Below are 12,732 nucleotides of genomic sequence, written 5' to 3'. Positions count from 1 at the left end.
TGATACCCATCCTGAATGCGAGGTCAAACCACCCGAGCCCCAACCCTGCGCGCAGGTGGGCAGCGGTCAGTCTGAGGCCTGCTCAACGGTGCGTGTCACACAGAGAAGCACAGGTGCGTGTGTTCTGGGTCAGGGGTCAGTTACACACACACACAATAAGGTGTGCTTTATGTCATTGGTCACTTGCACATACTTGCAAGTGTGTTCTATGTCATGGGTCAGTGGGTTACACATACAGGTATATGTAATCCGGGGTATGGTTGAACTACACACAGGTAGGTGTGTTGTGTGTCATGGGTCAGTTGCACACAGGTAGGTGTGTTCTGGGTCATGGGTCAGTTGCACACAGCAATCAGTTACTGCACAATGTAACTCTTCTACTTGTAACAGTTAAACATCAGACACTATAGGTGTAAGTTACTCATCGATAGAGAAAAGAAGTAGCCGATGACATTCCACATTGTTAAATGTCAACTATTTAGTATTTATTCTACTCGGGATATCGTAAGGATAAATACAAATGGTAGCTGCAGTGACTCCCAGTGAGGGGTATCGTAAAGACTCAACTTTGTAGTTTGATAAATGATAGACCATACACGGGGAAGGGAAAAACGTGTCTTGCTTCTGTTGACAAGATAGACAGGGAAAATAGTAGAGCGAGCAATAGTGAGGGCATGTTATGCAGATTATTATATTCTATATTAATGTAAACATTTGCAGGTTATTATATTCTATATTAATGTAAACATTTGCAGATTATTATATTCTCTATTAATGTAAACATTTGCAGATTATTATATTCTCTATTAATGTAAACATTTGCAGATTATTATATTCTATATTAATGTAAACATTTGCAGATTATTATATTCTATATTAATGTAAACATTTGCAGATTGTTATATTCTATATTAATGTAAACATTTGCAGGTTATTATATTCCATAGTAATGTTAACATTTGACATGATAGAAATACGAGGGGTGAATGTTTCGATGTTTATTATTTGTTCTGGTGATGTTTTTAACAGTTTAAATTGTTACATACAGTGTCAAATCAGACTAACAGTTTAACTCTAATATCTTGACCCCACCCCCTCCACCTCCACCCCCCCCACCCCAGGCATGTTGAAGCATATGTATAAATCATATTACATAATACATATGATAGAATTTACACAATTTAGAATAGTTTTGAATTATCATTATATTTGTTGATAGTGAAGTAAGAAGTAATTTATGAAAATAAAAAAGAAATACCAACCTTCATGGTGATCAGCTGGTCAACAGTCTCACTAAAGTGAAATCGGAAATGGAACAAAAATTTCCGTTACTAAAAAGAGTTCGCATTTATTTTGTAAGGGAGATTATAATAAAGGATGCAACACTATAATTAATGTGTATCTGTAAAATTAGATTTCTGCGTGTTCACAATGGTACGTTGCCATATGGCAACAGTATGCAATACAAGGTATAATGTAAACAATCGTCGTGATAGAAATATGAGGGGTGAATGTTTCAATGTTTATTCTTTGTTCAGGTGATGTTTTGAACTGTTTAACTTGTTACATACAGTATAACTATGACAGTTTAACGTCTAATATCTTGTCCCCCCCCCCCCTCCTACCCCCCCCCCCCCCCCCCCCCAGGTATGTTGAAGCAGTTTGTCCGCAGCTGTGCCTCCACCAGCGAGAAGGGCGCGTGCTTTGACCGTGACGACATCCAGACCTGCATCGCCCTCTGCTTCACGGACGGCTGTAACTCGGCCTTGACCTTACACAGGGCCGCGGGGGCGTGGCTCTGGTGCATGCTGGGTACGCTGGTGCTGCTGAGTCTGAAGCTCATCACCGGATAACAGAACACGGCTAGGATGGACGGCTGGTGATGGACGGTTGATGATGGACGGTTGGGACCACTAGCGTAGTACTGGAGAGGTAGTAGGTACTTGACGGCTGATACTGGGCAAGTAGCATTAGACGGTCGGCAAAGAATGTCCTGTATTTAGGCAAGTATCATTGGACGGTTGGCAAGTAATGTCCTGTATTTAGGCAAGTAGCATTGGACGGTTGGCAAGTAATGTCCTGTATTTAGGCAAGTAGCATTGGACGGTTGGCAAGGAATGTCCTGTATTTAGGCCAGTGTTGAATACCCACGTGCAAGCGTTGATTGGACATTTATTTTTGTGCACCGTGTGCATCTAGTCGAGGTCAGCCTCGTTTTGAATGTTGAATTTTATCAAACATTTCTCAAGTTCGATATTTTAATGATTATGTTCAAACTTCAACTAGCGTATGTGATTTTTTTCTTTGAAATGTAAATCATGCTTTACTACTCCATCATTATGTGGTTATATGTTATGTAAAATGGCGAGTATGTGTATGAATATGTGTGTGATTTGTCTTAAAACACAGAGCAAAGCGCTGCCACGCTTTTCACAGAAAGATTAGTGATTGGCATTAGGAGAATCCCGTTTCTAAATATAGCAACAATTGAAATGTATTGATTCAACTTTTTATCATTGTTTGACGTTTTCATCGGTCTATCTGAGAGAGATGACAGTAGAGGGAGGGAGAGGGGGGGGGGGCGGTGGAGAGGGGAGGGTGGGGTGTGAAGAGAGACATGCCGAGGGCATTATTATGACAGAATTTAAAATGAAATTCACATAATTATTCATTACGGGCGCTAAAAAAATACATGCAGCCCAGAGCAATAATGAAAGACGACTATCCTGTGTGGTCTTTCTTCACAAGCCCCCCCCCTCCCCACCCACCCACACACATACACTCACCACACACACACACACACTTGTGCGAATTGTCATAGAACAATCAAGATTCATTCAATGTATGTATGCTTGTCCTCGTTCATTCAATGTATGTATTCTTGTACTTGTTCATTCAATGTATGTATGCTTGTACTCGTTCATTCAATGTATGTATGCTTGTACTCGTTCATTCAATGTATGTATGCTTGTACTCGTTCATTCAATGTATGTATGCTTGTACTAGTTCATTCAATGAATGTATGCTTGTACTAGTTCATTCAATGTATGTATGCTTGTACTAGTTCATTCAATGAATGTATGCTTGTACTCGTTCATTCGACGTATGTATGCTTGTACTAGATTTATAATAAAAATGTTCACTAATATTTGTTACAGTGTTTTAATACATGAAAGTCTTCTTTGTTCGTGTTGTGATGTCTGGAGACGTGTGGAGCTTATAAAGTAGTGGCACCACACTTGTGGGATTAGAAATAGAACAGGCCTATACCATGATTATATAAAAAACAAAATGCTTAGAGAAATAGAACATGCATATAACATGATTGTTTAACAAAGCCAAAACTTAAAGGCTCAAGTAGATCGGCCTATTTAAGTACAAAGTAAAGTTACGCTTTAGAACCTGGCAGTCTTTGGGAAGATAAAGTAGAGTTCACCTGTTTCTGTGACACCGGTATATGAATGATTGTGTGGTCGATTCTATGCCCAGCCTCCTTTTCTTTCACTAACGCGGGTCGGGTACCCATAAAAGCTGTGTGGACTCAGGGTTAGGACTACGCGAATGCTGGACAGAGAACCAACAACAGAGAATACAAATTATTTGTAGAACATGTAAATAAAGAAAGGGAGATTAGTCGCAGATTATACAAAGCCTGACAACCGTTAGGTACACGACAATTGACGTTTTCCTTTCAATTCAACTATTTCAGTTGATCACTGTGATGATTTTGTTGATATTAATTTAAGAATGACTAGTTTCTAGGCTTTAAAAACTTGCGTGCTCTGTAAGGTAATTTCCGATTTACTAGGACCGGCGTGAATTGTTGATCTACATATTGACTAGTACACGTTGTAAGTGTACCCATTGAATTTAGCTGTGTAAAATTGCGGTAAGATTATAAAGATTAAAGACTATGGTTAATATTAGACTATCGATCATTACTTGCGATGACGCTCAATACCAATTGAAAAACTAATACTGTAACAAGTTTCTCACTATACTTACAAGCTAAAGGTATATAGCGTCATGTTCTTATTCTGTATGCTTTTATTTGACACCGTTCTATATTATAGGTTTTTAAATTTTATATGCTTTTATTTTATGCGTTTTAATTGTATACGCTTTTATTGTAAAAAACTTGTAGAAAAACATTACAACCGCTGAATAGAATTCTTTTTAAAAGCCACTCCCCATCTTCCCCCACACCTAATCTCTTTACCACCCCCCCCCCCTCCTCCCCACCCTACGAGTTCAGCCAGTGTGTAGTGGTGACCTCTGGTGGAATGCCCCGGTTACCAACCTGCCTGGGTACACATGTCCGTCACGCCTGACCGCGTCTGTTGTCCAGTCGTCCCACAGACGTCCCTGTACGGTCCAGCTGATCCCGTGTCAAGGTCAGCCTCAGTCCTGGCTCTACCGTCTGTCTGACACTTCCAGAACCTGCCACAGTGGACACACAGTGTGTGCCAAACACACCTTGCTTCAACCAGTGTACCTAACACACCTGACCCACCGGACACACGGTGTGTATTTGACACACCTGTATTTACACAGATAACATAGGTACGTTACCGTTTGTTCGGTTTTTGTACAATAACATATACAAGCTACTAGCAAGTGAATCACTGTTATACTATTATACATACGTTTACTTACAAAACAAGATTCACTAATCCCGCTCTTGTAAAATTAATCTCTTTCAAAAAACAAATCTCATCTCGATAGTTCGAGAAGACAGCGGCCACAAAGATGACTTAGTCAACTCGCAATCACACGCATGCTATATATTCCAATTGTGATATGAAAACAATACGTGTTATTTTAACTCCAACATCTCTTACGTATATATGTGTGTAGGTAAATGTGTAGGCTATGTGGGACGTTATTATAACTGTAGTTGATTAGCACACATAATACTAGCAGTCTCAGCGTTGGTATACAATCCAATTCAAGCATCCATGTTGGTTTTATATCAAACAGAATACATCTATCTACATGTATTGAAACAGAATACATCTATCTACATGCATTGATGCAGTTAATAATTAACTCATCCTTTATTATGTTTTAGTTTTGATATTAATCAATTGTCAGGTTGTAAATCTTTTTTCTTAAATTGTTAGTGGTCTTGCTGTTGTCTCAATTTTTCATTTTTTTTTTAGCCACGAATTTTTACATGTAGCTTCTTTATAATCCCCGTTAATCCCCAGTGCCCCCCCCTCCCCGCCCCACCATGATCACCGCCCTACTGAGCCTGTTGACCACCTCCCCACCCCTCAGCACACTGCTCGTCTGCTCGTCCGTCCTGTTGTTGCTGCTCTGGTGTCTGTTGAGATCTACCCAGACAAGGGACGTAATCAACATACCAGGACCGAGAGGAGTTCCCGTTCTTGGCAACCTGCTCCAGCTAGGCAAGAAACCTCACAAGACGCTGACAGCTTTCAGGTGAGATCACGTGACTGTAGTGTACCAATGTTACCTGTTACTATTTATAGACTTGAGTATCGTTTGGAATGCAGTGTAACACAAAATTGGGCAACATAACTAATTACCTAACGACATGAATTAAATCAGGCGACTTTGGTGAAACAATTTATGGGATAGAAATTAAAGGCGATGTTCGTGAGCGTTCTTTAAACGGGTAGGTGACAACAGACAGGTGACATAACAGACAGGTGACATAACAGACAGGTGATTTATAGAGCAGGTGAAATAACAGGTAGGTGACATACAAACATGTGATATGAGGGACAGGTGACGTAAGGGACAGTTTACATAACAGATGAATTACGTCATAGACAGGTTTTTAAGTAACAGATATGTGACAATAATAACGGAGATAATTCAAAGCTAAATATGGATAAAACGATCATTTAATATTTTATCTAAAAAACAACACAGGAAAAACAATTTTAAAACAAACAATTTAATATCTTAGAATTTTTTAAGTTTCATATCAAGATTAATTCGTAGAATTCTTTATTACAAAATAAAAAAAATAAAAAAAATTTCCAGCTTATATAAATGTATTTAAATAGCATCATATTAAATTTCCCTTAGCAACGCATTACATAATTATTTCCATGCCGAAGCAGTAATGAGGAAAGAAATATTTACATAGACACTGACCTTGTGTTAGCTACCTTAGCAGTTAAGTAACTTGTGTGTGGTCAGCACAATGTCCTACCTCTAGTGCTAGTAAGTCTAGCACCCATAGGCCAATGCCCTAACGATCTACCCCCCCCCCCCCCAGGTACAAGTACGGTGATGTCTACCAGATCACAATGGGCAGCCGACCGACCGTTGTCCTCAATGGCATCCAGACCATCAGACAAGCCCTGGTCAAGCAGGCGGAGGACTTCGCTGGCCGGCCAGATTTTTACAGCTTCCGGTTTATCGGCAACGGCAACAGCATGGGCTTTGGTGACTACGGCAGTCGCTGGAAGATGCACCGGAAGTAAGGACATTCTATTTATAGAACAAGCTAACTCTACATTTTAGATCTGTAATGTTATTACAGTTATAAATCAACTTTAAAGATGCTCAACTTTTAGTCAAACACACAAAGACAAAAGCCGTTACAGGTTTGTGGCTAGCGTTAGTCTTAAGTTAATTAAATTAGTCTTAATTATGCACCGGAAGTAATCGTAAGTCTATTTTTAGACAAAAAAACTTAGTATTAAATCCTCTAATATTATTACAAATGTAAATCAAAACAATATTAAACATACTCAACTGTTAGACATACATGCATAGATCCAAGTTTATGGCTAACGTTAGTCTTAAGTTAATTAAATTAGTCCAAGTTAATTAAACTAGTAATAACAAACTTACGTACGTTCAGACCGATGATATTAATAACGGAACTTATATTATATCAGTATTATGTATAAATTACCTCGTTTCTTAAATCTGATATTCCAAATGCTAAATGTAACTTATAATACTGTTTCTTAAACGTTAGTTTGCGGAACTAAATCTAAATAAATAACATCCGATCTATAAGCTAAAATATGGTTATATTACATCTGTTATTGAAATGAAATATAGACTATGGTGATACCAAAAAAAAAAAAAAAAATAAAATATATTTGAAAGTTATTGATTTTTTACTTTGGCTTATGTCCCTATAGAATTGCACAAAATGCACTGGCCACGTTTATCAACAAGAAATCGAATCCCATTGAGACGACGATTACAGCTGAGGCAGATGTACTTGTAACGAGATTGTTGGAATCGAATCTAACTCCACTCGATCCCCATAATGAAATCTACCTATCTGTGGGCAGCATTATCTGTCTCATCTGCTTCGGTAAACGATACCAGTGAGTAATCGAATATAATTTATCTTCATGTGTCAGATATGCTGACGAAAGGGGAATTTTATTGTAAACAAGATTTGTTGATTCGGGCAAAATAAAAATTTGTCAAATAGTTTTTCTACATATTCGATTATCCGGTATCGCCTATAACGATATTTTAGCATAAACCTAAACCCTAACGCAATCTTCGTACCTCTAGTTTTTCAAAAGTATCTTTCCTACATGTCATATCACGGCATCCATTAATTTCTGATATTTAATAAGTTTATAGTATCGTTATCGTCGGCTACCAGTTTACGATTACTTGTATCCGATTACTGAATGCCATGCCATCGTCCTCTAGACGAGACGACCCAGATTTCCTGCGGCTGGTCAAGATGAATGACGAGTTCATGGCCTTTGCTGGGGCGGGGAACCCAGTGGACATCATGCCGTGGACTAGACACTTCACCAAGAGGTAAACACACACTAGGCTTGGTCAATCACACAATCACACACACGTCAATCACACAATCACACACACGTCAATCACACACACACAGTGGACATCATGCCGTGGACTAGACACTTCACCAAGAGGTAAACACACACTAGGCTTGGTCAATCACACAATCACACACACGTCAATCACACAATCACACACACGTCAATCACACACACACAGTGGACATCATGCCGTGGACTAGACACTTCACCAAGAGGTAAACAAACTAGGCTTGGTCAATCACACAGTCACACACACGACAATCACACACACGTCAATCACACACCAGTCAATCACACACACGTCAATCACACACACGTCAATCACACACACACGTCAATCACACACACAGTGGACATCATGCCGTGGACTAGACACTTCACCAAGAGGTAAACAAACTAGGCTTGGTCAATCACACAATCACACACACGTCAATCACACACACAGTGGACATCATGCCGTGGACTAGACACTTCACCAAGAGGTAAACACACTAGGCTTGGTCAATCACACAATCACACACACGTCAATCACACACACGTCAATCACACACACAGTGGACATCATGCCGTGTACTAGACACTTCACCAAGAGGTAAACACACTAGGCTTGGTCAATCACACAATCACACACACGTCAATCACACACAACTCAATCACACACAAGACGTAAACACACTATTGACACAATAACTCACAATCTCAATCACATTTTCACCTATTTGAATATCTTATGTTATTTTATTTAACTGAATATTACAAACAGCAAAAGCAAAATATGTAATCAACCTAATAGTTTTTATTTAACTTACAAAACTCACACTAGATTTAATTTTATATACTACCCTTTTTCCAGCTAAATATATGGCACTAACTATTATTAATCCCAATTTCATCAATCTTATTATCCCTTTTTACCTTAATCTCATAGTTAGGAAAAAAATATAATTTCATGCAATATCATAGGTACGACAATACCAATTTTTATATTCGTAAATTTAACACTTTCCTATTTTCACACCTTTCCATAATTTATACCTACAAATCCCATATTCCCCCCTCCCCCCCCCCCCCACCCCCAGATCATTTAACGGGTTTCTCCGCATCCTTGACGTCATGAACAAGTTCTGTAACGAGAAGGTACACCAGCACATCGGCACCTTCGACGCCTGCGTCATCCGTGACGTCACGGACTGCCTGATCCGGGCCGTGTACGACACGCCCCTGGAGGAGAAGGAGGCGGTGGGTCTGACGGACGAGCACATCCTGACGACGGTGCAGGAGCTGATAGGTGCCGGGTTCGATACCATCGCCAGCACGCTGCAGTGGGCGGTGCTGTACATGATCAGACATCCGGACATACAGGAGCAGGTTCGTCTGATTTTTGTTACATCCTTCTGGGGAAGGGAGGGGGGAACTTGAAACTTTCAAAGACGTGGGGTGGGAGGTGGGGGGGGGGGGGGGGGGAAGGGAGAAGTCGGACTCTCCTTTTTTGACAATATTTGAAGAGGGTAGAGTTGGGGGTTTAAACAATGTATGCCGTCACATTTTCTTAAGTTAAGGTAAGTTTTAGATTTTTGTTTATATTTTTCAAGCTTTTGAAATGAAAATTGATCAATTAATTAATTTCAATCTACTATGGACTAATTTGCTAAAATGTTTAGTTTTCAAAAATAAGTGAAATTTTTAATTAAATAAAAAGTAGTAATATTATTTTTACATGCAAAGGGAAATAATTCAGTTAATGTTATAGACAAAATCAGTCTAGCAGAGTTAAATCCCTTCATCTGAAGTAAGCTTTGGTAAAGGGAAATAATCCAATTAATATTATCGACAAAATCAGTCTAACTAGGTTTACTCCCTTTATCCGAAGTTAGCAGATTTTGCTACTACGAATTGAGCAACGATGTGGGATACACAAATGATGCAACATTTTAGTGGGGTTGTGACCTTCTGTGATGACGTGTGATGATTGGAAGGGGTGGGGTGGATGAATAAAAATCAGCAATAAAGAGTGTAATTCTTTATGGACAGTCGCTTAGCGGAAAATGTAAAAACAAAAATTATTTAACTGAATCAGATAAAAACTTGGTTGTATTAGCTATTTTACCATATTTTTCATTATTGGAAATAAAAATAAATAAGTTTTGAGCCATTTTTTAAATAACGTGTTGAAGGTTTACAATGAAATCATCACAAAAGTGGGCAGAACAAGGTGCCCCTGCCTTGACGACCTGGCAGATCTGCCCCTGACTGAAGCGACCATCCTAGAGGTCATGAGGCACTCATGCATCTTCCCATTCGCCCTCCCACACAGCACGACACGTGACACGGTGCTTAACGGATACAGGTGAGAGGGGGGGAACTAGACACGGTGCTTAACGGATACAGGTGAGGGGGGGGGGGACACACGTGACACGGTGCTTAACGGATACAGGCGAGAGGGGGGGGGGAAACTAGACACGGTGCTTAACGGATACAGGTGAGGGGGGGGACACACGTGACACGGTGCTTAACGGATACAGGTGAGATGGGGGGGACTAGACACGGTGCTTAACGGATACAGGTGAGGGGGGGGGGGGACACACGTGACACGGTGCTTAACGGATACAGGTGAGGGGGGGGGGGTACACGTGACAAGGGGCTTAACGGATACAGGTGAGGGGGGGGGGGTACACGTGACAAGGGGCTTAACGGATACAGGTGAGGGAGGGACTAGACACGTGACACGGTGCTTAACGGATACAGGTGAGGAGGGGGACTGGACACTGAGAAGTGTGAAGCTGGCAGGTATAGCCGTGTGGTGAGGGGAATAGGGGAGACACGTGTAAGGGCGCCTGACAGACAGACAGGTGAGGGGTGGGGCTGACAGGTGAGGGGTGGGGCTGACAGGTTATTCAGGACGGCACGTGTATGAGAGGCTGGCTAGAGTTGAGGGTGAGAGAGATGAGGTGGGGCGGGTATGGGATGGGCCATCAATGTGTTATAGGGTCAATATTAGAGGACAGTACATAGGGCAAGTAGAGTTCACCTGTTTGCTTGACCTAGGCAAATAGTGAGGTTTCTATAGGTAGATAAACATCAAAAGAATGTCATAGTTGATCTGCTGTTATGATTTTGATGAGTTAAATACACGCCGCACTTTTTGGGTGAAATGATCAAGGTTGATGAAAGTGTTTAAGGCGATTGATTGTGTAGGCATATAGTCTACAAACATGAAGGTTTGTTCCCCAATTACTCAGCCAACCCTCTCTCTCCCCCCATTTCTAGAATACCCCGTCAGACCTTGACCTTCATCAACCTCTGGTCAGTGACCCGTGACCCGGACTACTTCAAAGACCCGGATCTCTTCAACCCGTTCCGTTTCTTGGACTCAACCGGCAAACTCGACCGGCTGGCCATGGACCACTTCCTGCCGTACGGAGCCGGACGCCGGAAATGTCCGGGTGAACAACTTGCCCGGATGGAAATATTCATCTTCTTCACCCGGCTGGTCCAGATGTGCCGGATGGACAAGGCCGATGGACAGGAACCTATTATCGATAGCAAATACGGGCTGACCCTAAAGCCGTTAGATTTCAAGGCTATGTTTTACAAGCGGTGAGCTAGGGGCAGCTCTATGAGTTGAAGATTGGCTAAATCAAAGTCACATTTTGTCTTGTGCTACTGTCACACAATATTAAAATCTTGTGAGAACCTAAATATAGGAAGGATAGCAGATATTAGTCATGTTAGTGAGCAACCTGTTTTCATTTAACGTGTGCAGTGTTCCAGAAATGTAAAATAAATCGAACACCCTGACGGTTTTGCTTTATTTATTTGTGTGTGATATTTTTACTGTAACACAATAATTTTAGTAAGTTTAATGAAACAATTATTGAAATAGTATGTGTTTGTATTCATGTGTACAAATGTTGTTCGCACTTGTATTGGTTACACTAAGACGTGTAGCTATGTTGGTTATGTGTTACATTTGTACAACTCATTAAAACCACGACTTCTAATGCATCTCCTTAAAATCCTGACTTAAAAACTCTATCATTATTTACTTATTTATTCGCGAAAATGTGAAATCCCATGGAAGAATAGCGTGTTAGGATACTCAGGGGGCTGTAAGCTGATCCAACCCGTCACACTAGGGTTGTTTCAGTGCTCAGTTTGACAACAGGGTTGTCCCGTTCTTGTCCTTTGGACTTCAATACGTCAATAAAAATACAGCACATTATGCTAGTGGTTACGTGGTCTACTACTGCGTCCACTTCCGTTTGTGTATGTGTTGACGGTTTTACTGTGGGGAGCTTGAGTGTAAAGAAGAAATAAATCTCCAGGGTGTGAAGTCATGTTGGCGAAGTCATCAAGAGATCACCGTCATGTGGGCCAGGTGTGGGCGTGGCCTAATGAACAAGGAAGTCACGTGATCTCCCCTACGAGTGTTACATGCCAAATTACTTTTGAACACCGTTTTACAATAACCCATAGACAAGTTTAAAAAACAAAACAGAATATTCAGAATCTAATTTTTAAAAAGATAATGGATTACTATCACACGAGAATGCTAATAACAACTGAGAATCCCTAGTTAACGTGTCTGTATTTTTATAATAGTTTCTTCATAAATTACACTTGAATTCCAACATAACTAGTACCAAAGCGCCAAGCTATATGCAAAACATTCCATTCAATTGCTTTATTTTAATTACCCTTGAGACCATAGCAAGCTACATAAGTTATTTTAATCTCACAAATATCTGTGTCTCCATTAAAATGGTCTGTATTTATGTAGTTTTGTTTAGGGTTAGATGTAGGTTTAGAGTGTTTTATATTGATGTTGGGGGTTAGGGTTCTTCGGGATGGAGGGGGGGATGTATTTAACTCGGAGTAATGACTCCTGGTAATGTCCGGGGTGGGGATGTCTGGGGGTAATTGA

At 40.5% G+C, this 12,732-nt stretch overlaps 1 protein-coding gene across 1 annotated transcript; it reads left to right on the top strand.

Annotated features, from left to right (window-relative positions):
• The first annotated feature begins 5,233 nt into the window (after window positions 1-5,233).
• On the top strand, window positions 5,234-11,409 carry LOC131942338 (cytochrome P450 1A1). Its single transcript, XM_059302157.1, has 7 exons — window positions 5,234-5,445; window positions 6,254-6,457; window positions 7,134-7,325; window positions 7,666-7,779; window positions 8,888-9,176; window positions 9,983-10,155; window positions 11,076-11,409. The coding sequence occupies exons 1-7, from the start codon at window positions 5,234-5,236 to the stop codon at window positions 11,407-11,409; spliced, it is 1,518 nt and encodes a 505-aa protein (XP_059158140.1).
• The last annotated feature ends 1,323 nt before the right edge of the window (window positions 11,410-12,732 follow it).

Source organism: Physella acuta, unplaced genomic scaffold (assembly GCF_028476545.2).
Source record: "Physella acuta isolate Inbredline_101_S28 unplaced genomic scaffold, ASM2847654v3 ptg000402l, whole genome shotgun sequence".
NCBI classification, from domain to species: Eukaryota; Metazoa; Mollusca; class Gastropoda; family Physidae; genus Physella; species Physella acuta.
This window is presented reverse-complemented; position numbering and strand designations above follow the sequence as displayed.